The 25,268-nt window shown below is 42.1% G+C and overlaps 3 protein-coding genes across 5 annotated transcripts in view; 1 reads left to right on the top strand and 2 right to left on the bottom strand.

The window, feature by feature from the left end:
- Positions 1 to 5,520, bottom strand: part of cyfip1 (cytoplasmic FMR1 interacting protein 1) — a 32,791-nt gene extending 27,271 nt beyond the window's left edge. For both annotated transcript variants that reach the window (XM_084548283.1, XM_084548284.1), the window contains exon 1: positions 5,305 to 5,520. The gene's annotated coding sequence lies outside the window, so the exon portion shown is untranslated. The remainder of the gene's footprint in view (positions 1 to 5,304) is intronic.
- An 803-nt stretch (positions 5,521 to 6,323) lies between these two features.
- tubgcp5 (tubulin gamma complex component 5) lies at positions 6,324 to 17,265 on the bottom strand. 2 transcript variants are annotated; one of them, XM_084547590.1, is made up of 24 exons: positions 17,228 to 17,265; positions 16,691 to 16,925; positions 16,523 to 16,576; positions 14,844 to 14,952; positions 14,116 to 14,212; positions 13,953 to 14,032; positions 13,701 to 13,836; positions 13,467 to 13,584; positions 13,241 to 13,330; positions 12,942 to 13,035; positions 12,599 to 12,851; positions 11,881 to 12,083; positions 11,669 to 11,784; positions 11,319 to 11,587; positions 11,036 to 11,234; positions 10,491 to 10,679; positions 10,213 to 10,395; positions 10,027 to 10,111; positions 9,824 to 9,944; positions 9,290 to 9,441; positions 8,611 to 8,736; positions 8,015 to 8,103; positions 7,804 to 7,904; positions 6,324 to 7,643 (listed from the first exon to the last, which is right to left on the bottom strand). In XM_084547590.1, exons 2-24 carry the CDS (start codon positions 16,822 to 16,824, stop codon positions 7,597 to 7,599), a joined length of 3,045 nt encoding a protein of 1,014 aa, XP_084403716.1. In that variant the 5' UTR covers positions 16,825 to 16,925; positions 17,228 to 17,265; the 3' UTR covers positions 6,324 to 7,596. The 2 variants fall into 2 exon arrangements, with proteins under 2 accessions (XP_084403716.1, XP_084403715.1); XM_084547589.1 differs by lacking the exon at positions 17,228 to 17,265 and having other exon boundaries at positions 16,691 to 17,033.
- chst7 (carbohydrate (N-acetylglucosamine 6-O) sulfotransferase 7) lies at positions 17,252 to 21,232 on the top strand. Its single transcript, XM_084547591.1, has 2 exons — positions 17,252 to 18,942; positions 20,204 to 21,232. The coding sequence occupies exon 1, from the start codon at positions 17,652 to 17,654 to the stop codon at positions 18,921 to 18,923; it is 1,272 nt and encodes a 423-aa protein (XP_084403717.1). The 5' UTR covers positions 17,252 to 17,651; the 3' UTR covers positions 18,924 to 18,942; positions 20,204 to 21,232.
- Positions 21,233 to 25,268: the final 4,036 nt, after the last annotated feature.

Genomic DNA, 25,268 nt, shown 5'->3' with positions numbered 1-25,268 from the left:
ATTAATGACTTGGCCAAACTTCCTTTTTCACTTTGTCGAACTTTGTCGAACGGTGGCGTACGCAGTATCTCAGGCTACATATCCATCAACAAAATCAGTCAAAAGAGGGAAGTAGGTACCAAAGACTGAGAGCATGTGATGCATGGTCTACTTCAAGAGAAGAAATTAAGAACACTTCTGACCGCAGAAAGCAAACTACAAAAAAAGACCTCACACAGTTTAAAAAAAAAAGTTTTTTTATGCTTACAAATTGTTCATTTGGGAATATAGAAATAAATAAACTTTAAATAGAAAGTACAGCTACTGTTTTGCCCGCTGGTTAACTTGAAACTAAGACCTTTAATAGAAAAAGGAAGCTCGGTGGCTTTTGCTTAATGCTCGGTTCCTGCAAAGATTAGCCGTCTCCTCTTACAAGAGGCAGACGAGACAAATTTGAAAAGTCATCATGCCTCTAAAAGCGTACATTTACTATGCCAGGCAATTCACTGCTGAAGTTGCACACTCTTGTGTAATAACACAGTAAGAAGCTTAAACCAGCCTCAAGCAAGTAACCTAGGTGGGCCGAGCAGATGCCAACCACAAGGGAAGCCACGATGTAACAGCAGTAATAGTTCACTTAGCATTTTTAGGAATCCTACAAACAAGAGCAGATAAACACAAACACAAAGTGACAGAGTGAGAAGTAACACAAAACTTAAATAAAATGGGTGTAGCTAATACAAAAGACTACTCTCTGCCAAAAAAAAATTGTCCGTATACTCGTGTTCCAACTGAAAAAAAATAAATATATACCTCTCCATGCAACTGGATAGTCCTACAACCAATCAGAGCCATTTAGCGGTAAACAAACTCAACTCTATGGTGCTCAGATAATACGTATGACTACATAGCTGCTACTCTTCTGTCCATCACAGCATAAAGCCAGCCAAAACAATGTGACAGGCCCAGCAGATCTTTGATGGAGCACAATCCGTTCCCAACTGAGAGGTTCCAGACCAACTTTCCCTCACAAAACCTTTGTGAGCAGGTAAGTTGGTCTGGCTTTCAGGCCAGGGGACATCTATACCTGTGAACCCCGACCAGGGGTAGCTATAACCCAAGGGCCTAAAGTCATGGATACAGAGTTGAAATATTCAGCTAAAAGTCACAGGAAAATTACTGTATGTTTTAGTTACATTTAATGGATAGATATGAACAACTATATTGATAAAAGTAAAGCATAAACAGCTATAAATATGAGTGGCCAACCACTGTGTGATGGCTTTACAATTAAAGGCTAAATGGTTGAAACATATAGTAAAAACAACTACTGAAGAAATGGTTGAAATAGCTAAAATTAAATAAAACTGGGAAACTACTGAAAAGGTTCCCAGATGGATGAAAGAAACACACTGCAATTATGGATAAATGGTAGAAATAGCATGCTGGATAAACAGCTGAAAGGGTTAACCAAGTTAAATTAAAAGCTACGTGGTTGAAACATGTAACTAAGTTAGCTAAATACAATGGATAGTGCAGTGGCAAAATTTCAGTTTTAGTTTTCGTTCCTTTATCAAGCCACTTCCCCCAGCGTGTGCAGTCGATGGTTTCTGACTCGTATCCAACCCAAATGAACTGGTTGAGTGAGCACACTGCCGTGGTGTGGGTTCAGTTCCAGCCCGTACTCTTTGCTGCATATCATACTATCCCTCTCTCATCCCCTGTTTCCTTATCGCTTTTCAATGGCACTGTCAAATAAAGGCTTAAAAAGTGTAACTGGTTAGAAACATAGACTGTATATAAATATGGACAATGCGTCGCCACTTCCTTGCATTGGCCAAACTGACGCTATTTTTCCGGGGATACGTCCTGCGCCATCTCGGGAGTTTGGAGACAGAGTTTGCACAGTACGGTCCGAGAATGGAGCCACGCAGAGCTGTGATAGCGATGACCCGTCTGCACTTCCGCCAGACTCAATCGCATTTTCATATAATAATTAATACTGCACTCTGTTCTACCTCCGTCTGTTACAAGGAAACATTTTTTTTTTTTTTTTAACAACTCTCGAGGTGGCAACTGGTAGTCGCCATCATGTCACATCCTGTTTCTATAGTGTCAAATAGCTAACCAAAACGAAACTTCAATTTGTTTTCCCATCCACCAACACGGAGGAGGTGGAGCTTATGACCTACACTGCAGCCAGCCACCAGGGGGAGCTCTATAGAGAGCCGAAGTCCCGCCCTTCTACTTCCGGTCCATGGGACCTATCTTTCGAAAAAATATGAACGGGAGTTAATGGAGAGATCATAATTATTTTTTGGTCCCGTTCGAACTGTGGCATGAATTTCACATATGATGTGTGTGAATTTAAAAGATAATTTTTCACGTCAAGAGACAAATTATTTGACGTAAATAAGCTGAACAACATTAGGTTTTGTATGAGATCGCTTAGTGAACTACATCTCTCGTCTCGAACAATGTACGTCACTAGAGAACTATGGCTGTCTCCTTGTTGAGCTTTACCGTCTTCTTCCAGGACGAAGGCAGAAGCATCAAACGAGGTGAAAATCATTATAAATCGGGTCATGTCGAGAGCTGTAGTTACACGAAGGGAGTTTTGGTCGGTTCTGTACGCGCCAGCATGTGACGTAAGGTAAGCGACTTGGACTTGTAGTTCATTTAATTACGTATTTTCCATAGCGTTTTACTTAACTATCTTGCGACAAACTGTGACATTCTTGACATGTAAAATCATTTTTTATTCTGAAAAACAATATATGTATAATCCAAGGCACAAGTCGATCGGGACCAGAAAATAATTTATCTTTCGCCATAGACTGCCGTTCATATTTTTTCGAAAGATAGGTCCCATGGAGGCAATCGGAAGGGGCGGGACTTCGGCTCTCTATTTCCTTTGGTTTCATGTTAGAGTAGCACTTCCTCCGGCCATCTTTATACAGTCTATGGTTAGAACAGATAGATAAAAGTTATGAGCAAGATTCTGTAAAAAAGTGGCTGGATGGCGTGATGGACAAATGCTTGAAACATCCAGCTTCTGCCACTTAAAGAAGTTGCATTCACACTGAAAGCATGAATACTGCAAGTACGGATGCAAAACTACCTCAACAGTTACATATTTTAAGAAAGAAACCCCTGGTGAAATAGTAAAGACATGCTTGAGTTCAAGAGGCAGTGCTGTGGGGATGCACCAGACAAAGCAGCTGATCTAGACCAACCACAACATTGTTCTTTAAGACACACAAGGCTGCCGAGTTTTTCAAATGTCACGTTTATATGCTGTGCAGATCACAGCTATTCTGCCACTTCACTGTGGCAGCAGACACGTTGAAGACAGATATGTCAAAGCATCTGACACTATATGCATGGTGGGATACCTCTGTGAGTATGTGACAATATGTGGAGGGTGGTTAATCATTTGTGCGAGGTGACCTTTTAAGGCATTAACGGTACGCAAACAGAAGTCATGCAACATTACTTTGGTCTAAAAAGGGAAACGTTAATCTGTGAGACAGGATGACTTGTAACGTTCAAGTGCCTGTTACAGCAGATGAGAAGATTAAACGTTTGACACTTTGGCAAACAAACACAAGCAAGATCACACTCGGATCAATTCACAGCTAAAAATCAGGCAGGAAGCCACATATACATTATATTCCTCACGTGTAGAGAGATGCACCAGCAAGAATTTGCGCCCTGCAGAGTTCAACTTGGACATTTACAAACATCTCACGCATAGCAACTAGAAAATCAAAACTGTCTGCAATTAAAACTCACTTCATGTGACTTCCAGCAACCAGCTAGTTGCATCAAGCGTACCAGTTTGAAGGAAGTTAGATGAAGGTGTGAAAACGCACCAGTTTTCTTCAGTTTCCTTCGCAGGGTACCCAACCACAGTTACCACTTATCAATGCAAATCTCTTATTATTCTTCACGTTTCCAAAACATCAGTGTTCACAGTATTAGATTGAAGGTTAGCCGTTTAATACACAACTAAATCCGGATGAACTTCACGTCTATGTCACCTGGATTGTTCTCTTTTAGTTTCCAGGCCATTATACCAACTTATTTTCTCTAGACTTACATGTATTTAAACTAAATCTCCAACTGCAAACCCCAGTAAAATTTCACACACAAAAGAGAGAGTGTGTTGTTGTTTTTTTCAATTCAAGCTCCTTTAGTCTTTTAAAGACCTCCAACAGTCAATGTTAGTTTAGCATTTTAATAAATTATTTTAAAGTTTAATAAGTCCTCACTACAGTACAATAACCGGAAACAGAAACCCAATGAGTTTCAGTGGTTTCCCTGCGGTACTATTATTCATGTGCGGTGTTATCCTCATTTAGCTTCATGCCATCTTTCAAGAAGAAAGTGAACCAGAGAGAAAAATACAGCCGAACCGCTTTCACCAACATAACAGCAGATGTGGTTTTACCTCATCACCTTCCTCCCTCTCTTCCTTCCTTCACTTGTATCTCCCCGCTAACACTGATAAGAGATTCAGTAAATATAAAAAGCACTGAAGCAAAATCGTCATTTTACATTAACCACAGCTGTGTTTCCAGCTGTTTTTGGCTGCATTAAGAAGACGAGAGGTGTTAATGCTCTTTATGCAACGGCTGACTGTGCTGGTATTTACACTGTAAGGCAGGGCCGTGAATGCAACATCAGGACATTGGGGATTACAGTCGGGTTCCTGAACACAACAGCTGGAGTAATATTCCCAATGTAACAAACAGAGGAGTTAAATAAAAGTAAAACAAGAAAATATTCAACAATTGACACCAGTTGACAACCAGTCAGACCGTTTAGGAGTCAATAACTTAGACTCTTTTTTTAATAACAACTTTTTCCTACTGCGGCTATCACACCTGGTGGATACATAACTCCATACTCCTGGTGGATACTTGTTAAAAGGAAAACTCCTCGGTAGATTACCAGAGCGATATAAACGATTGATAAAAGTTATTATTTGATGAGAAACAGTCCAGCCTCCAACACGTAGCCGCTGTAATGATAGTGGTTATATCCCTGCTCCGTGTCGTGGCCTGAGATTAGTCACAGCTCGGGCCTGTGAGCCAGGAAAATGGCTTTGCGTTGCAACAAGCTGTTAACCTCTTCAAGCTAATTATTGTGAAGTCCGACTGAACCAAGAGTCTGTATTTAAAGGAAGACTTCAACGAAGACTCCGAGGAAGGATACACCCAAAAACCATGCAGCACAACTTTTTTTCTTTTCCAACCGTGGGCGAGTTAGCTGGAAATACACAGTCTGAAACTAACTTCGCGATCAATCATTTCTACTCACCCGGAGTTGTTGGTTAGCAGGGAAAACTTGTGCGTTTATAGAGCCCACTACAGCGCCATGTATCCGGGAAGCCGATCCCTCTCGCCGCCCTGGAAGTCCCGTTTATACGAGCGTTTCTTGTCTTTCACGTCGTCGGCTAAAGAAATCTTCCCTCGATCGGTGTTATTATCATGGGCGGGGGAGAGAAGTCGAGCAGGGAGTTCCTGTCCCTCAAACAGGGAAACTCAACAGGAAACTCTTGCTCAGAGCCGCGGTTCCAGCCTCCTCCACTAGGGCAGGACGCCGAGGATAAAAGGTGCAGTCACAGGAATGTACAGTAACGACCTGCCCGCAGGTATGGAGGCCGATTAGTGCCACGCACCTCCCCGCGACAAACAGCAGGAGGCCGGGCTTGATTTACAAAAATCTGGAGAGCAACTAATTCTGATTTTTTTTTTTTCTCAATTATTGCTGAAATGTAACACAAGTTTGTTTTCGTTATATATATATATATATGAAATCATACTTAAAATAAAATAAAATTGCCCATAACACTAGATAGCTACTAATTTAATAGCACTTGTTGATACTATAAGCTTTTTTTTTTTACTTTTCTACAAATGTGTACTCTACTTTTGAGTAACAGCACCTTTACAATACACAGAACATATTTTTATTTATATATTTTTACTATATAATAATTTCTTATGGACTAACAAATGCCCCAAATGGGGTTAACCAATGTTACAATGTAACCAATTTTATGTAGCCAGTATATACTTTCTATGGTGTTCTTTATTTATCTTCTCAATAAATAACTGAATAACAAAAATGCAAAGTCACAGCCCAATTTGTTTTGAAATAGCTTCTTTGCACCTTCTACAGTAAATTACTGTAGAAAATAGGGCTTAAGTGTCATTGATAGTGAAAAGCACTTTTAATATACTAAACCATTTCATTTAGAAACAAAGAACAACTTATTGTACACGTTGCAAAAATTGCAGAAAGCATAAAATAATGGACACATAAAAGGCCCAAAAAACTGAAGTGGCACATATGTAATTACTTTAATTGAGTAACAAAATAGACCACAATAAACAACAATACCTCCTACTTTTTTTTAAATCCATCCATGCATGTCACTTATTTTGTTGTTTAATGTGAAGCCACAGAATATCACTGGCAACAGGTGGAAAAGTAACATCCATTCTAGCGCATACAACCAGTCTTTGGGATAAGAGCAAAAAGCTGAGGACCTGCAGGAAAACTGTTCAGACACAACTAAAAAAAAAATGGCGTACACCTAATACCTAGGACCTTCTCGTTGCCTGCAAGACAATGGTGTTAAGCCTCTTAAAGACCCTGCTGAACACATGGGGCAACTGAGGTTAATAGGATAAGTCTAATCCTTATCTTAAACCATTCATAGTGAAAGGAACAAAGAAAATATTGTCTGGATGTGCATTATCAATAAATTCCAGGTTGTGTACATTACCTGCCGGTGTGAATTAGATTTAAGTCAAGTTTTTTTTCACTTTTCAAAGCCCATAAATATCACATAAACCTCAGTTATATTTGTGATATAACTGAGGTTTATACTGTGTCTACTTTTTATAATCTAGTGTTCAAGTACCTCTATACTTAGATATAAACTATAAGCGATAGGCAGTGATTCAATTTTAACCATGACAATGCAGTTGTACTTCTAGTAAAAAAAATCTTTAATCATTCTTTTAAAAATATACATATATACAAAAACTCTTACACCAAGAGCCAATTCCTAAACCTATGTTACATTATTTCTCTTACCTTGAATGAGTTCAGTTAATGTATTTTTTTTTTTCTTCATGGGAGCAAACTGCAACATGATGGAAAATAATGCAAAAATCACAAGCCGATATTCAGGTCTACATGTCAGTCTAGTGGAATTAGTTTAGTTGATTACACTTTCAACAGCATTATTTAATGTTTTGTATGTTAATTGTACTAAACTACAACATGGCGTACACCCACATCACTGTGGAAGATTGATTGTGCTTCATATAGACATTATTAACGTTAATGTTCATAAAGTCATCTTTACAAAACTTTACACTTAAATTAAGAAGCCGACGTTTGTTCATGAGTAGCTTGTTTATATACAACACTCACAAGTCCATCTCTAACAGTCCAACAGCAGATATAGTGACTTCATAAATTTCACATCACCAAGAACAATGATAGCAGTCAGAGTAAGGACAGTAACGGCACTGAGAACGTAACAGTGAAGCTCAGTCCATTGTTCCCAAACACTGACACATGGATGGATGTTCCTCAGCATTGTTCAAACCCGGCCATCAGAGAGAGCGCCAGAGACTCCACTGTACAATAGAACAGGCAAAGAAAAGTTACACCTGAATTAGTTTCATCTGTCCATAAAGTATAAAGTAAAAAAGTGTACTGACAGAAACAGCTGAAATGAAACACATCATTAATTAGAAATCAATTAGATGTACAAATTCACCAAGAAGATTTACTCACAGTGAGGAAAGGAGCCACGACAGACTGCCTTGTTGAGTATTGTCACGAGGAACATGTGACAGTTTTTGAAATCAGACTCCATTTTATCAATCGACTCGATCCTGAAATTGAAAGATAAATATAATATTTAGTTGCAAACTGGCCTGTCAGGAAAATTATAGCATAGATCTGATGGAAGCTGCCACCAGACTGATGGTGTTAGAGCGCTTACTTCCAGGCTCCAAATCCAGCTTGCCATCGGTCTGAGAAGATGAGGACTAGATTGAGAACTTTCATTATTGCCTCCTTCACAAAACTGACCTGAGAAAACACAAGCGCATTGAACATTAGTCGTGAATGCATGTAGAAAGCAAACCAGTCTTGTAACCATTGACTTTTATCTTCTTAGTAATGTACTGTCTTGTGATGTGCTCTTATTGTGATCTATTGTCCTGTCCTATGTCTTATCATGTTTTTGTGTTACCTGCCTAGGGACTGTGGCAAATTAGCATTGTTGCTATAATCCAGCATATTTACGTCTATTGCTGTCTGAATAGATGTTCATTAATGTGCACTGTCCCTATCAAATAAATAAATAAATAAAAATAAAATAAAGTACACTCTGTCGCCACTGGAAATACAGTAAGATAATGGGACACGATGATGAAAGATGTTCACAGATGACTGATGCATATTTTTCACCGTGGTTACAGTGAAGCTTCGGCTAAGGAAAAATTGACACTGGAGCTGGTAGACATGCCACTCGAGTATTGTAAATGCACTCAATCTGATGTTAGGTTAACCCAATTCCCTGTGCGTGCCATTTACCTTCTCCCTCAGCAGGCAACGGTCGTGGATAGTTGCCAAATATCGGTAATGGATTTTGATCAGCTGGTCCAAGTCCTTTGCTTCTTGTACTTGGTGCTGAAACTCCAGGCCTGTGCTGTGCAGAATCTGCCAAGAACCAATGGGCACAGATTTAAGGCTGCATTTCTAGTTTAATTTGAAATTAAACAGGGCAGTAGTTGATTTACTATGTCATTATCTGCAAATAAATGGTGGTTGTATACAGTCCAGTGTAATACATACATTTTATTTTATTCTTTTCATTTGAAGATACTATATGCATTACTGAATTGATTAAATATCAGTAAATACATTATGTCAGCAATTTCCCCATTGCGGGACTAATAAAGGTTTTCTCATTCATAAGTGTCTTTTTACAATCCTGTCACCTTTCTATATTTTGTCCAGATTAGTGACAAGGTTTATGGTAAAAAACATACTGGAGTGAGAATTCATTTGTGTGAGAGACTCTCCCCTTCTATATAGAATCCATAATTCGTTGCATAGTCACTGCCACAGAGCAATCTCTCTGTGGAGATCAGTTCATTTTTTTCTGATTTCAGGACTTTCCAGCCATTATGGAGCCGTGATTATTGTTACAACTAACACCTGAGCTTCTTACTTCCACAACATGTCAGAGTGTTTGTCCGATTCCTCTCACCCTGGTCATGATGTAGTTGTGAAGGCTGTTGACGAAGTGCATCAGTTTGACCCGCAGCAGGCACATCCTGTGAATCTGTTGATTTATTGGCTCTTTGACCTTTACTTCCTCCGCCTTAGCTCCCTCCAGTTTCTTAGTGACATCCGTGAAATCTAGGAGAAACAGATATACATCGGAGAGCCGGCATTTGTGCAAAATCAACAACTGATCTGTTTTCATATGCATTGATTAAAAGGTCTTTAACATGCCATCCTAATCCACTCAGTTACACAATGATATGCCAAATATTTTCTCAATTGTCAGATAATGGGAAAATCCCTGTCAGTTTCCTCGACCCCAAGTTAACATCTTATAAATTCCTATTGTGCATAATTAACAGTCCAATATCCCAGAATCTTCATTTTGCAGTGAAAGAAAAAAAGAAAATGAAGAGAAAATGATCACGTTGAGGCAAAATTTTGTATATCAGATGATTAATGGAGTCTTAATTTCTGTCAACTGTTTAATCATTTTAGGTCCAACCTAAGCTCGTACCGCTGAATCGCAGCGTGTCCAAGCTGTATTTGGCCCATTTGATCTGCAGCAATAGGAGAAACACTTGATTGTAGATCTTCTGACACTCCAAGCTGATCACAATGTCAACAGGCCAAGGAACCTGTGAACAGTCAAACAAATAAATGTCAATGTGACCGTTTCAGCTTTAACAATGTGCATTCAAATAGATTTAGCGTGCTTACCTTGTAACTCAGGGTAAGAACTTCTAGATTATTCACAGGGTGTTTTTTCCTGGAGGGGTCGATTGTCTCCAAAAAGATTGACAACCTGTAAATGTAATCACGTTGCAATCATGTGAATTTAAATGATCCAGACTGATTTTATACCACATCCTCAATCTTATTCTGACTAATAAAGGCATGCAGTACCTGCTACTGTCCTCTGGGTAGCGTTGTCCAACTGCCTCCTGCAGCTGCACATTGAGAAAGGACAGCTGCTGCCAGCTCTCCTTCTCCTGCACTTTGTCGAAGATGGCCGTGTAAAAATCATACATGGTGTCTCCAGCTTCCAGTAAGAAGTAGTTCCTCATGGCTTGGAGGTATTCCAGGAGCCTGTGGACATTTCAAGGAGCTCTAATTCTCTGTGCTCGAACAAAGAAAAAGTGATTAAGAGTCCTCAATGATTCAACCCCAAAAGCAATGCTTACTTGTAGTCTTTTTTCAGAGTCTTCATCAGGTTCCCACAGCACTCGATGTACCTCCTCTCGATGTGGGGGTAGAGGCAGGAACGCAGGGTGAGCTCAAATGTCTGGCAGGTGACGGACTGAGACGAGCGGTCCACGTTGAAATCACCACCGGAGAAACGCTCATGGAAGTCATTCTGCTCCAAGTAGAGCCTGAAGGGAGCGCAGAGGAGGCTTCAGATTTTTATTTTTTTTTTAAAAAGTCTGGGTTCACCTAGCCAAGTCTGGGACAAATCAATATAACGTCTTTGAAATCAAATTATCTTCGGCTAGTGCTGCTTGAAAGATAATACAACCAGAAGTCACAAGAAAATCCATCATATCGTATAAAGACAGTTTTTCGAATTGAAAAATGGCAAAATTAAAGCCCTGAGGTATATACGTCTCAAATATGTTAATAGTTATCACATCCAAGGATTAATATTGCTTCACTGACTATATCTGGGCACAACAAACAAACACTAGTAGTCTGAGGATTAACTTGGGATTTTAACCATGTTACTGCTTGCCTGGCAAAGTTGATAGCCAACAACGGATCGTGGACGTCGTCGATCTCCAGATGCTGTGCCACGATGGACTGCATCTTTATGAGGCTCCTCTTGGTGGCCTGTTGTTCAGTCACTGTGTCAGTTGGAGACACTTCCTGGCTGCAAAGGCGGGACTGCACCGACTCTAGAAACAGCGTGTACAAACTCTTCCTCTCTGCATCTGCAACACAAAATTTTCACATGTGCTGACAAAGTTACTATGTTTGCAGATCCAAAGAAAGCGGCACCTGTGTGAAACACTGACCTCTGGAGGATTTCTCTGATTTTTCAGCCTCTTTGCAGTCCAGGTTTCTGAGCAGCTGCATTGACTTCCCAGCCATGATAATCTGCTTGAGGACAGGTTTGAGGAAAGACACCATGGTGAGCTGCCTGTTGCTGGAGCCCTGATCCCCTCCAGAGCTCCCGCTGGCTGCGTCATTCAGCTTCTCCTCGTTGTCCACCGTCTCTGACACGCTGTACAGCGTGTAGGTGGCGTACCAGAAGTCCCTGTGGTTCACTGGTACATCTTTGTTCCTGGACAACAAAAAGAAAGAAATCTCAGTATGCAAAATGTTAAAATAAGATTCTTGTTAAAAAAAAATCTCCCCTACAAACCTTTGGATGATGAACTCTTTGGCGGGGTCAAACAGATGACCGTGAACGATCCATTCATCCACAATCTCTAAATATGGCCGGACTGTCTCCGTCCACAGAGAAAATAACAGAGCCACCTGGCAAGAAAAGAACGATCACAGACAGAGGTTTGTTTCCTTGTAAACATCCGTAAAATCTGCGCTGTGTGTAGATTTACAAAACCGAGCGCACACCGCTTGCTCTGAGGCTTCCCCGACGCTGTCATACTCAATGATAGACTTGTAGAGGGTGTTGAGCAAGTGAGAGGCCCGCACAACGTTCGGGGTGGCAGGCGGGACTTCGGCGACTCCCGTGCAGAAGACTTTGTGCAGGACCTTGATCTGAGCTAAGTGAGGGCTGAGTCGCTCCAGAACTGCAGACAGGGTCACCGTCTCATCTGCCAAAGACAACGACCCATTAAACAAGGACTAAGGTACCACAGAAGCCTCTAGAGCCAAATGTATAGTCACATATCATTTCTAGGTCATACTAGAAGTGGAGCATAATTTGAAGCTATTCTGTTTACGACAGTATGTGTCTATGTATGTAATTAGAAATGATGACGCAAATACAGACTACTTAGCTTTACAGGTAGCAAGAAATTAACTTCAGCAAAAAGAGGCCCCCACACAGTTAATGTTAGCGATGCAAAAAAGGAGAAAATTATAGCAGCCTGCTGCACAAGTTAAGAGAACAAAAGCCTCCTCATTCTGAATTGTTGCACTTTTCATTAAAGTACCTAAAGCATAAAGTAACAGCAGCCATTTCCTCCAGTTTCTGCGCAACTACCACATTAAAATCTAAGCCTCTAAAATGAAGCACTCTGAGCTTTCAGGGAGTATTGTATTCCACATATTGTATTGCATCAAGAATTACCCATGATTTCTGCTCCTTGAATATGCTTGCACTTACCATTGCATATGAGCTCTCTCTCAATTGTGGTCAGCTCCTCTTTGAAGCTGGTGAAGTACTTGTTGAGTGCCCATACAAAAGCCTGGTAGGTCCTGAAGGGAGGCTCGGAGCCCTTCTTGGAGCTATAGGAGGAACTGGAGCCGGGCGGGCAAGGCTCCGAGCTGTATCCCGTCACTTCATCTATAAACCTCTGAAGCCTGGACACCGCCTGCCCGTACACGGCGATATGCTCCAGTACGGAGCGCAGGCAGTTCTGCAGCGCAAAAGAAGAAAAGACCGTTTCAATCAGTTAACAGAGGATATATTAATTAACATATATGTAACTTTAAAATTTTGAGCTCACATTGGTCAGATGAGTTACCACCACGTTGTTCCTTACTGATACTTTTCCATCATGGTGTTGGAATATAAAGTGTTTCTTAACCCCAGAAAGAAGCCTGCAACATAACAATCATAGAGCTCAGCTTTATGGTAACGCAAAGTGTTAGTATAGTATGAGGCCGTTTTTCTCTTTAGAATGACAAAGAGTCAAATGTTTGCAGATCAACAGGACAATACATCTTCTGAGAAAGAAGGAGATCAATTTCTTGGTAGGTTTGTACAAAGAGCACAGTCACACACTGCAGCATCACTACGTCTTACCACAACGTCTCCCGTATTACTTGGGTCTCTGTGACAAAGGCCTTTTCTTCTGGCAGATATAATGGATCAGTGTTGTACAAGTGCTGATCCCTGAGAAGAGAGACATGGAGTATATACATTTTAAATCACTTCAAGTCATAAATTTACACCCCCAAGTGTTGTTCTGTAAAATATTCCAAAGAATTCCACTACGTTCTGAAGGAATTTACCACAGATGAGGTCTTACCAAACGTTGAGTAAGTTGGAGTGTAGATGCAAGCTGTGAGGAAAACGAGGAGCATGAGGCACCCAGTACGGTGTCACCACATGTTGTTCAAGCCAGGCCCGAGCGTCCGGTTCACCCACTAGAAAAAATATTCACAAATGGCTTTAATGCAAACACACAGATGTTTATTATGGTCCCGTCTTGTTATTATATAACCATAAAGGCTTCCACAATCTATTTTCCAATGTTTTGCACCTGTCCATGTGACTGGAACAGTCTTCTTGTTGTTGTCCTGGTCCTCCTGGGGGGTTCGGTCCACCTGGATCCCAGAGTCCTCCCTGCTGATTGGCTGCTGACTGTCATCGTCCTCGCTCTCCTCCTCAGACCACTCCTACAAAGCAGTCAAGACTGATTTCCAGGAAGTCAGAGACAACTTAATGTCTGTTGAGCAGCACGTGTGGGTATAGGGGCCTTTCACGTCCGTAAAAGGTGGTGATGTTTACTCACAGGGGTATCTGGGAACGGCCCAAAGTCTATGTCCTCGCCCTCCATCAGATACTTAGCCCAGTCAAAGTTATCCTCTGGATCTGCACAGATATGAGTAAACAGTTCATGATTAAAATCTACATTAAGAGTTTAAATATAAATAAATAGTGAACCATGAACTCACCAGCCTCTTTCACCCTGGGTCTCTCAGTAAAGTCTGTATTTAAGGGGGACTCCGACAAAAAGAGCAGCAATGACAGTACGCTGTAGTGTGCATCAGTCTAAAAAAAAAAAAAAAAAAAAAAAAAAAAAGGAAAGTTGTGGGTCATGGGTCAGGAGTAAGTGTCCCAACTGATATTGGTGTTAGCCCATAGAGCATAGGTGTCAAATTATGGCCCGCAGTGTAATTATATTTGGCCCGCGAGACCAAATACCAAATGACTACCAGAACTGGAGCGCCAGTATTATACAGTGCATGTATCGTTGATACTACAAATCGGAGAATGCTCTGCTTCTGTTTTGGCGCATCAATCAGGACAGGACCTGTAAGTACCCTCTCCTCTGTTGACAGTATTCACAGCGTCCTCATGCTACTACTGGCACCGCGCTAAAACAGGAGCTTTCTGGACATGTGGGAGGCAGAATATCTGTTTACATATATAAAAGACAGACCTGTTTGTCTTGTATGCGGAGCCAACGTGGATAGTATTAAGCTTTACTTGTTCCATATTCAATGTTTAAGCAAAACTTGTTTAGGTCCATATGAAAAGGTTCATTGTTATATCTGGAGGAAGATTCTTTTCAATAAATATCAATTTTGGCCCGTGACTTTGTCCAGGTTTTAAATGTTGGCCCACTGTGTATTTGAGTTTGCCATAGAGCATTTCCTGTCTGCCCAGACCTGTGCCATACCTTTGTTTCATCTGTATTAGGTAAAGGCGAGTTCAGAAATTCTTCAGTCAATCTCATCCAGCTTCCTGCTTTACTCAGGTCTGAGTGGACCATGAGCTTTTCGTAGATTCTGTAAAAGATTACAGATTATGCATGACAGCGGCGCGCAAAAGCCATAAATGTGTCCAAAACAAGTGTGATGATAAAATACTTTGGAATTAAACCTTCCTGTTTCATTCCCATTCAACCCTAAAATAATCTGGTAACAATAAATGTAAACTGTACTTTTATCAGAAGCTCAGAAGTTTTAATGCTGGCACCATTTTCAATGCAAATCTACACAAATTCAGAGCCTTTCAGAAGGCTCAGTCAGTCTTTGCTTAACCTAGTCATCGTCTGTTCAGTAAGTTCAGATTTCTCCTAAAATGCAGGACCAGCAGCTTAAAGGACTAATTTACTTCCACTGCCTTTGGCCTTTTAGATAACATGATTTTTGTGTGACTTGTTTGAGTGTTGGTTGTTGGTGTTGATTGCATATACTGCTGGTTGTCCATCAAATTATCCCTCGAAGATAATGTTTATTTTAACCAGTGGTGCAATATAACAGGAAATAAGAGTAATGAAAAATCAATCAGGCCAACAGACTGATGGTGGCTTTTGGGACAAAGGTGATATCAGGTCAAATACTCCACTCATGGACTTCTCCATACCACTTTACAGCAACGTACTACACCTGTACTCATCCAACATTAACTGTAGGTGGCAGCAGTAGAAGAAGTACACCTACAACCTGGATTGCAAACTACCAATAAACCCAAAATAAAAAGAGTGGTGCATACCTTAGCATGAATATCTAGTTCAAAACATCAGCTGCTTGACAATCTCACAGCTCACCAACGGACACTTCTTGAAAAGATATTGTCTTCTGGCTCCATTTGAGGAGTTAACCAGAAAAGTGAGGACCAAAACAACAACCGAAACCTTAGCTGCAGCTGTCAAATGTAAGTCATTTACTTGGAAAAAGTCATATTGGGACATAACTACTCTTCAGCATTATAAAAAGGGAACCTCAGAAGACTGATTTTATTTCACCACTGAAATGCGTGAAGGTATAAGAAATATTGCGATCACAGAATAAACATTTTAGTTTTTTTCTTGGAGGCCTACACTCTATTGCAGATTAGACCTCCTAATGCAGCAAACCTCTAAAAATGCAAAAATGGTCTATGATTACTTGAAAGGCAGAAGGTGCATATACACAAAGATAAACACTCAATGAATGTCAACAGATGATGCAAGGCAGCATTGAGAAAAATAAATAAGGGTGCCAATACATGCAGAGATATGGTTACATGCCAAGGAACCCCAGCATACCGCTGCGGCATTGTTGACTGAGGGAATTTGATTTGGGTCTTTGCAGCTCCCTCCTAAGCAATAACCCAAATGAACTGGGACACAATGATGTGAACACATAATCAGTCTTTTACAGGGAAATCAGATGTTTGATATACAGAACCAGGCCTTTAATGTTGGCTATAATGCTTAGATGTTTCTTGTCATGCTGTTTTGCTTTTCTTTCTCAAATATTAATGCTATAGCAAAGACTCTCTGAATGTGTCCCCCAGACCCCCAAAACACAAAAAATCAGTAATCCCTGCAAATGACAATGAAGGAGCACGTTGCATCAGAAACTCACTCACCCACTTATACTCCGTTGAACTTTATGACTGTCAACGTCCAAATAACGATGAAACCTGCCCAGAAAAGAGACCATTCATTTAGCCAGTTATTAGCATCATCGCCTGTGGCTAGCTAACAGTTAGTCTCAACTTAGCAACAGACAAGCTAGCTCCCATCCTGGAACTCACCTGAAATTTGACCACGCAAATTTCAGCGCCAGCTGAAAATTTTGGTCCTCCTCGTCCTCGACCCCGCTGATACATTTTATTAACTTCTTGGTTTCCCTCTCTGTCTCCTTTTCGAAGGTGCTCCAGTGTGCCATGTTGATGTTGACAGCGGTGCTGCTGCAGTTAGCTTGACTCTACCGTTACATGTAGCTATCCGCCTGTCAGTCTCGCTGCTAGCCTTGTGCAAGCTGAAATGCTAAAACAACCAAAAATTGTGTTAAAAACATGAAGTCGTTAATTTGAAAAACAGGACGGCTCTACAGCTATTTTCTCCATTGATTCATTAAGTACCGCGCAGCGTTTGCCTCCCACAACAAACGAGAACTAGTGCGCATGTGCGAATGTTTAAACTCAAAATGAGTTTAAACATTGTTGTTTTTGTTTTCATGTGAACGCTTAACGGTTTAAAAGTAGCAGTTTGTTCAGCGAAAACGCTCAAAATCGGGACATAAGAGCATACCGTCGGTTAATAAAACATTGTTCAAGTTGAGCACCTACTTCTCATATATCTCCCATAATTCATTGGGGCACTACATTAGGGTTACGATAGGTAGTGCCTGTTGGAACGTCTCCTCTTGACTTGTAGACTCTTTGAGATGTCCAATTTAGCGACGCCCCTCCCCCATGCTGCGTACTTAGATCATGGCTCACATAGAAACTGAGAAAATGTTCACAGCCTTTTTTGTAGACGTTTTGTATCATCTACTTCACGGAGCTGCCTTTATAGATTTGTTATGTGTGGACAGGAAGGACAACTAATCTGGTAATTTTGTCGTCAATGGGGCGTGGCTAACCCCCTCCAGACACTCTCTCACACACACACACACACACACAACTTTACTGGGCAGACCGCAGAGCTTCACAAAGCGCCGTGCCGACCCGTCAGAGCAGCAGCTAGCCAGCCCCCTCCAGGCGAGAGGAAATGAAGAGGAGGCTAAATAAGAAATACTTGATTCTGATTTTGGCATATTCAGGTTTACTTCTGCTAATCCCGTACGTGTTAGATTACGGGGATAAAGCGGCCCAACGCGCGAACCACGGACTGCCGCAGCAACAGCCCAGATGCCCAGATTTGGAGAACACGGTGGCGCTTCTGTGGGATAATAACGGTTACAAAGTCAACGGCAGCGAGGCGACGGAGCCCGCAGTCAACAGGAGCCAGTCTCGGATACACATCTACCTGCATGCCACCTGGAGGACCGGCTCCTCGTTTCTTGGGGAGCTCTTCAACCAGCACCCTGATGTCTTCTACCTGTACGAGCCGATGTGGCACATATGGCAGGCTCTGTACCCCGGGGACGCGGGCAGTCTCCAGGGCGCGGTGCGGGACATGATGAACTCCCTGTACCGCTGCGACTTCTCCGTCCTCAAACTTTACGCCGGCACGCAAAACATCACCACCTCGTTCATATTCGGCTGGAAAATGAACAAGGTGATATGCTCGGAGCCGCTGTGTGATGCGCACAAGCGGCACGAGATCGGGCTGGTGAGGGAGGACCAGTGCGCAAAGTGCCAAAAGAGGGACCTAAGGGAGCTGGAGAGGGAGTGTAAAAAGTACCCGGTGATGGTGATCAAAGGAGTGCGCGTTTTGGACATGAGCACGCTGGTGCCTTTGATGAAAGACCCGGCTATAAACCTGCAGATCATCCAGCTCTTCAGGGACCCCAGGGCCGTGCACAACTCGCGCTTGAAATCAAAGCAGGCCCTAGTGAAGGAGAGCATCCAGGTACTGAGGAGCAAGAAGCAGACCGACAAGTACAAGCGGCTGCTGGTGCCGAGCAACAGGGTGAACCGGGCGGAGAGCTACGTCTCCAGCGCCATGGAGCTGATCTGCGACAACTGGCTCAGCGACATGATGCTGGTGATGAACGCGCCTCCGTGGGTGAGGCGAAACCACTTGCGCATCCGCTACGAGGACCTGGTCCAGCACCCCATGGAGGAGCTCCAGAGGCTGTACCGCTTCGCCAACCTCTCCACCTTCCCCGCTTTGGAGAAGTTTGCGCTGAACATGACCCACGGGCAGGGGTACTCATCGGACAAGCCTTTCCTGATCTCGTCAAGAGATGCAAAGGAGGCTATTTATGCCTGGAGGGAGCGGCTCAATGTGGAGCAGATAAATCAGGTGGAGGCCTACTGCAGCGAAGTCATGAGGCATCTGGGGTATCAGAAAAACAGCGTGGACAAGGCAACATGAGGGAGCTGAGTGGGTCAAGGTAAGGGGATTTACGCGAGAGAAAATGTTTGAATCAGTGCTCGACAGTGACACAGAACAGAAGAGTGTCCTGTTTGCATCCACTGGCCTTGTTTACAACCTGTGTACAGCACAGGAAGTCAGCTGCTTCTGCCGCTGTGCCGCTGTGCTGTTTCTCCATAACCTCTGACCTCAGTTTGACTGAAGCTAATTGAAACCAGAGCTGCAATCCGATGCTCAGCAGTGTGTCACATTTTTACTCATTAGAAACTGCATGCAGAGCTCAACAGATGTGATGCATTCAAAAGTCCTCCTCCGCTCAAAAGCACATTTGTTTTAGTGTTACTTCCCTTCAGGGTTTGACCTTTGCTGTGCAGAACAACATCTGTGCAGAGACTGAGGCTGTTTTCACTAGCGTTCGCTGTAGGGGAGGACGTTTCTTTGGAAGCTTTTATTTGACTGTTATTTGTAGACATAGACTTGTAGCTTTAATTCAAATCCACCTGTTGCTCGTCTTAAATCTCTCCCACTGCTGCTCAGATAATAGTGCATTTTGCTCTTGTGGTAGCGATAACAATCAGTGATATGTCCCAGTTTTGCTGTTGTTTGTCTCACAGGTTTCCCCTGTACCCGCGTCACTGGGTGATGAATCGCGTGCCAGATTCGATACGTTCATTTGTTTTGAGGTTAAATGTAACATAAATACTGTATATGCCTTGCGAGCTCAGTCTTAAGTGGGGGAAATGGATAATCATTTTCCGGCATTTAACACAATTGACACCATTGTGATTTTCGTGGCCACCAGAGCAAGACACTCAGAAATATGTCTCCCTCCAACCGACCTGCTGTTTCATAGAGGCCTCATTGTTATGTCCCTGGCAATGCTGGGGACCGTCATGGATAGCAGGGGGGTGGGGGGGGCTGCTGGCAGTGAGTCACCGGGCTTAAGACCATGCTGTCAAGAAGGGGATCGTTGTAGGTGGCTGTCCGTGACGGCGTAAAGCTCCCCGGGGTTACAACCAGCCTGTCACAACCAGCCCTCACAAGCAAAGCCCCTTACAGCAGGGTCGTCTGCAAGACGCCAGTATGGAGCGCATGCGGGTGCCTCCTTGTCTCACTGCTTCCACACTGCAGCACAGAGCTATCAGTTGAGGATTATTAATCCTATTTAATGTGTCTGTAGTCCTTATGCTCCTGCATCTGCTTCACTGTGCAGCTGTGTTGTAATTTAAGGATTTTATTTTAAGCTTCAGCTGATTCTTTTTCTGTCTCTTCTCTGCCAGGGTCCTGGTATTCGAGGCTGAGGGCAAAAGGTGGAATAACACATCAAGCGGCTGGAATGTGGTCCACTAGGAGTTCTCAAGTGTGCCTCTGAGGTTGCTTTCACTCAACCGAGTCCATGAACTGGAGAAAAACCAAGTGGAAAGAGCAGCCAATCACAGACAGATTCATTTGAAACAAGGAGAAGGCGGCTCATTTTTCCTTATCTGTGAGACACAAGCAGGATCTGTGCAGATAGAGAGAGATGAGGGGAGGGCGATGAAACAGGAGAGGCGAGGCTGGTTTTTGTGCTGCCATTACACTGACCAGCCTCTATCCCTCTGTCCTTTTAGTAGCACTAATCCCTCCTCAAATCCCCTGCAGGCGACGGCCGTAAAAAGCCAGAGATGGGTCCCTCCTGGGAGATCACTGCCAGGACCCAGGGTGGCAGCATCAGGTTCACAGTCACATGTGTGACTTATCCGTCCAGCCCACGACTAAGCACGGCAGGAATCTTGAGCATCGGTGATACTAATCTGCAGCTGTCTCACTCACAGTGCTAACACGGAGCATTAAAAGAAGAAGCTACAGTAGTTTCTGAAAAAGGGGCCCTGACTTAGGAGCTATTGTTCCCCCCCGGCCCCTCAGGAATCCAGACAGCTGCGGCGCCCCATTGACAAAACACTCATATGGGTGTGAAATCTTCTAACATCCCACAGACTTCTTGGAAAACTGCATCAGTCCTCTGCCAGTGAACTTCGTAGCAAGTTTTCATAAACACAACAGATGGTACTGACTCATATTGTTAGCTGTTGTTTATCATGTTCTGGGTGTAAAACATTGTAAAATGCTGCAGTGTCCCTCTGTTAACGACGAGTTCTGTGGACGGGGGTGAAATATTTACTAGCAGCCACGTGTTCAACTTCACAAGTTGGTCCTTTAATAATTGTTCTCTGTGTGATACCTGAAGAAGTTCTCATGTCAAAGAAAGAAATAACTTTTAGATCTTTTAAACTGACCTGAATAAAACTAGATCAACATTTCTTAAAGAACATCTGTGTGGCTGCTGCATTGATACTGATTGGCAGGATTCGTAGATCACTTTATAAAATCATCTCACAGATCTAACAGGAGTGAATGAGAGCGTTAAAACACATCTAGCAGATATTATGAACTGTGTCGGAGCGCTTATTCAAAGGTGGTAATTTTGAAGTGTGAAATTCTGAATACAGTGAGGCTTACTGTGCATCCATAGATTATAATCCATTACCAGAATTATTTATAGACTGTGCAGCTCACCATAATTACATTACATCCAGCTGACCTCATTGGGCCTCTATAGATTAAACGCGACACGAAGCACTTAATAACTCATAAACTGTACATCTCATCATAGCGACTGTATGTACAGCTGATTAGGGAGCAGCAGTGAGTGTTTTGGAATATTAATTTTGTTTTTGCCATATGCAAATACAATATGTGTGTCCACACATACACACAGTTCATACATGAACTGGACATGACGTCAAAATGTAATCAGGCACAGTTTCCAGTGAGTAATACGCTCTTAAATATCAGTGGCTGATAAATGCATACAGCGGATGTCGATGGGGATTGTGCTATATGTTCTTATCAATAACTATAATAGTTACTGTATAGTGTTCACAGTTGACTGAATAATTGCCTCATTAGCGTCGAAACTAGAAGCAGACGTGTGATTAATAATAAGCTTTAGCAATTTTTGGCATTACGCACGTCAACACACACCAATCAGCCACAACATTATGACAGAAGAAGTAATTAACATTGACCATCTTGTGACAATACAATGTTCTGCTGGGAAACGTTTTGGACCTGTCATTCATGTGGATGTTACTTAGACATGTGCCACCCACCTAGACCAGACCAGGCACAGACACACACACAAAAACAGTTTAGGAACAACTAAAAAAAAAATTGAAAAACAGCACAAGGTGTCGACCTGGCCTATAAACAACTAACTAACAACATTCTGTTGCCAGACACCCCAGGACACCCTCGGATGTCCATTATCTGATGAGTCACAACTGTCTTGGAGGCACAAGAGAGACCTACATGATATTAGGAAGGTGGTCATAATGTTATGCCTGATCAGTGTACATTATGGCGCTTACAGTACACACTCACTTGCCAGTTCACAAGGTACAATAGTGAAAACTAGTGCATTCTAATATAATAGTCCTGCACAAATGATATTTACTAATTAATGTTGAAAGTCAGAGAGGTGGTGATTCAACTGTATGATTCATTTGGAGGATGTAGTTTGTGGTGCTGTTAAAGTGGATCAAATTAAATCCTGAAGTTTTTATAATTATTTAGCCTAGCCCACTGACTAGAACGGAGTTGTCAAAATAATAGAAACACGTGTTGGTACAACACAATATGATTAAATAGTACTACAACCACAGCCTACACAATACAAACATTACCTGCATGGAGATAAGATCTAGAGCAGAACTGTTATATTAGAATCCATTAGTTTTCACTAGTGTACCTAATGAAGTGGCAGGCTAGTACCACAAAGTACAAGAGACAATCCCACTGTGGTGCATTTCAGAGCTTGATGATTTTTATTAACATGTTGACATGCAAACCGAGGAGGATAAAGCCCGGTAGCCAGTTGCTAGAAACAACAGGTGCACACATTGACAATTGGGCTACATCTCTCAGGTACAAAGAGCATTTAAATATAGCTGGCAAGACAACTGACGGCACAACAGCCTGGAGAGACAGAGAGAGCGCACATGAAGGTTATACAAGAGTGGTGCCAGACTCTGCTCATTTATACATTCGCAGCCATCATTTAAGTCGTCCACGATGTTGCTTTCCATTAAGTGCTCCCACGTCTTTTAAAACAACTCTCTGGTTAGTTTGTGCTGGACATGGTGACTCAGTCCCAGATGCTTTTTTCCGCACTTCTGTGAGCCGATGCAGGAGGGGATTGTGGGGAAATTCTCAGCAGGTATTAGCAACAAAATAAAATCACGGTTTAGTCTGGTTTACACACTCCAGAGACACAGTATCTTCTGCTGTGAACACTGTTGCACTCTAAACAGCTTTGTTTCATGGGACAAAACAAGTGATTATTTCAATAACACAGACAAGCTTTCCTATCAGATGGTGACGTAAGATAGAAAGATTTCTCACTTCAGCTGAAGTTTAAATGCACCGTATGCAGCTAAGCAACGGCTTACATAACAAGATTCATTTCCTCTTGAAGGTCCCCGGTGAGCCATAAAATTTGTGCGGGGGCTCCTCGGATTCAGCTCTCACAATCACACTTTCCACACCTGCCCTTGTCTACTTGTGCACAAATGCAACTGCATGTGCGTGTGCAATCGACACACGGGGAGACAAAAGGCAACACGTGCCGTGTGGTGAGTTTAAAATGGGAAGCAGTTCAGCTGTCTTAAAAATAAGGTGGCCCAATATAGGAAAAGAATTAATAGACAAACCCTCCCCCCTGTTCCTGGAGTGAGCTGTTGGTTCAACCAGCTGCTAAGTCAGAGCGCTACTTTCTAAACCCAGAAAAGAAGTTAATATGCAGCTGGTTACATTTACTGGATAAACTCTAAATGCAACGTGTTGAGGAGGGAAAATATGCAAGTGAACAGATAAATCCGCTCACAGTCATGCTGCTTAGTAATTCCCAAATGTCAACTGGCAACAGTGAGGAAGTGCAGTTAGAATTTCACCAAAGAGTAATGAATTCAGTATTAATAATTAAACGAGTATAGTTCATGTGGAGTGATGCGAATCAATCTGAAGGAAAACCAAGGGGCTCTGTGTTCTGATGTGGAAAATGTCAACAAAGACAGAAAGGTTTGGAGTTTCGTGGCGAGGACTTCCTTGTTAAAATGGAGACCTTGACCTTTTATGTCATTTTAACCGTAAGAATCCAGCTCGTGTTGGATTTCACACAGAACATGAACTGTGAGGGTTCACACTATCTGACTGACCGCTTAAGAACAATGTCTGTTTCTATTTGTTATCAGTGAGCTGCATTTTCCAAAAGATAAAAGGTGTTCTGGTTACTGGTAATATAAGCATGAAGAGTCTGGAGTAGTTACTGTTCATGTGCATCCACGGTCAAATAAAATAACTGAAGTCATAAAGCTGCACAATGAGTCAAAGGAAATGGTTTGATTCCCAGTGAGAAGATTGGTCTCACTCTGATATCAGTCCATTAAATAGAAGGCTCCACAGCCAGCAGCGGATTAGCTTAGCACTAAGACAGGAAATGGAGAAACAGCTAGCATTGCTCAGTCCAATTTAAAGTGGAGTATACTCTGCTTTGGGTAATAATTTGTGCCTATGAAGTTATTTACTTTCGAGACTTCAGACATGGATAATGGTTAAAACCAGAGGTCTTCAACAGGTGGTCCACGACCCCTAGGGGGTCCGCGGAGGCAGTGCAGGGGGAGTTGCGAATTTTTTTTCTCCATAAATTTAAATGTCTTTAAATACACATATACATAAGTAGGGGGTCCCCACTCCATCTATCCATCAGTTTGGGCCTGGAAAACATTGAAGACCCCTGGTTAAAACCATGGACCATGGAAAAAATATGTATGTTACATCACCAAAAATCTATTCTCATGTTCATGCAAATTTCCCTTTTAAAAGTTACCTTTTGGACCAGGATGAGCTCCTAAAACTAGACACATCCTGCTGAACAGATAAAGTGTCCATCTCCAGAAGTATATGAAAACTGCTTTCTAGTTAACTTCTGCGCATAAATCCTTGAAAAGCCAAGAAAAGTATAATTTTACACAAAACATTTTAAACAAAATAAAAGCTCCAGCTATAAGGCCTGGAGGAATGTGTAAAAACTGTCATGGTTTGAATTTCGATTTTCAAACAAAACAAACGACACCATTCATGAGCTTTACGGTGTGAATTTCGTTATCTTTGGACAGAACCAAGCTAGCTGTTTTCTCTGCTTCCAGACTTGCTAAGCTAAGCTAAGCTAAACTAAGCTAACCACCTCATGGCTGTTGCTTCATGTTTTGCAGACAGATGAGCTTGATATCGACCAATATGTGTGGA

This window comes from Chelon labrosus (genome assembly GCF_963514085.1).
Source record: "Chelon labrosus genome assembly, chromosome: 7".
Taxonomy (NCBI): domain Eukaryota; kingdom Metazoa; phylum Chordata; class Actinopteri; order Mugiliformes; family Mugilidae; genus Chelon; species Chelon labrosus.
The sequence above is the reverse complement of the archived record's forward strand: the minus strand, read 5'-3'. Positions and strand labels throughout refer to the sequence as shown.

Coding starts and splice junctions, on each gene's coding strand:
- tubgcp5 (XM_084547590.1), bottom strand. CDS start 16,824: ATGGCACACTGGAGCACCTTCGAAAAGGAGACAGAGAGGGAAACCAAG. Junction 13,331..13,466: donor TCCAACTTACTCAACGTTTG/GTAAGACCTCAT, acceptor CTCTCTTCTCAG/GGATCAGCACTTGTACAACA. Junction 12,852..12,941: donor TGGTAACTCATCTGACCAAT/GTGAGCTCAAAA, acceptor TTTGCGCTGCAG/AACTGCCTGCGCTCCGTACT.
- chst7 (XM_084547591.1), top strand. CDS start 17,652: ATGAAGAGGAGGCTAAATAAGAAATACTTGATTCTGATTTTGGCATAT.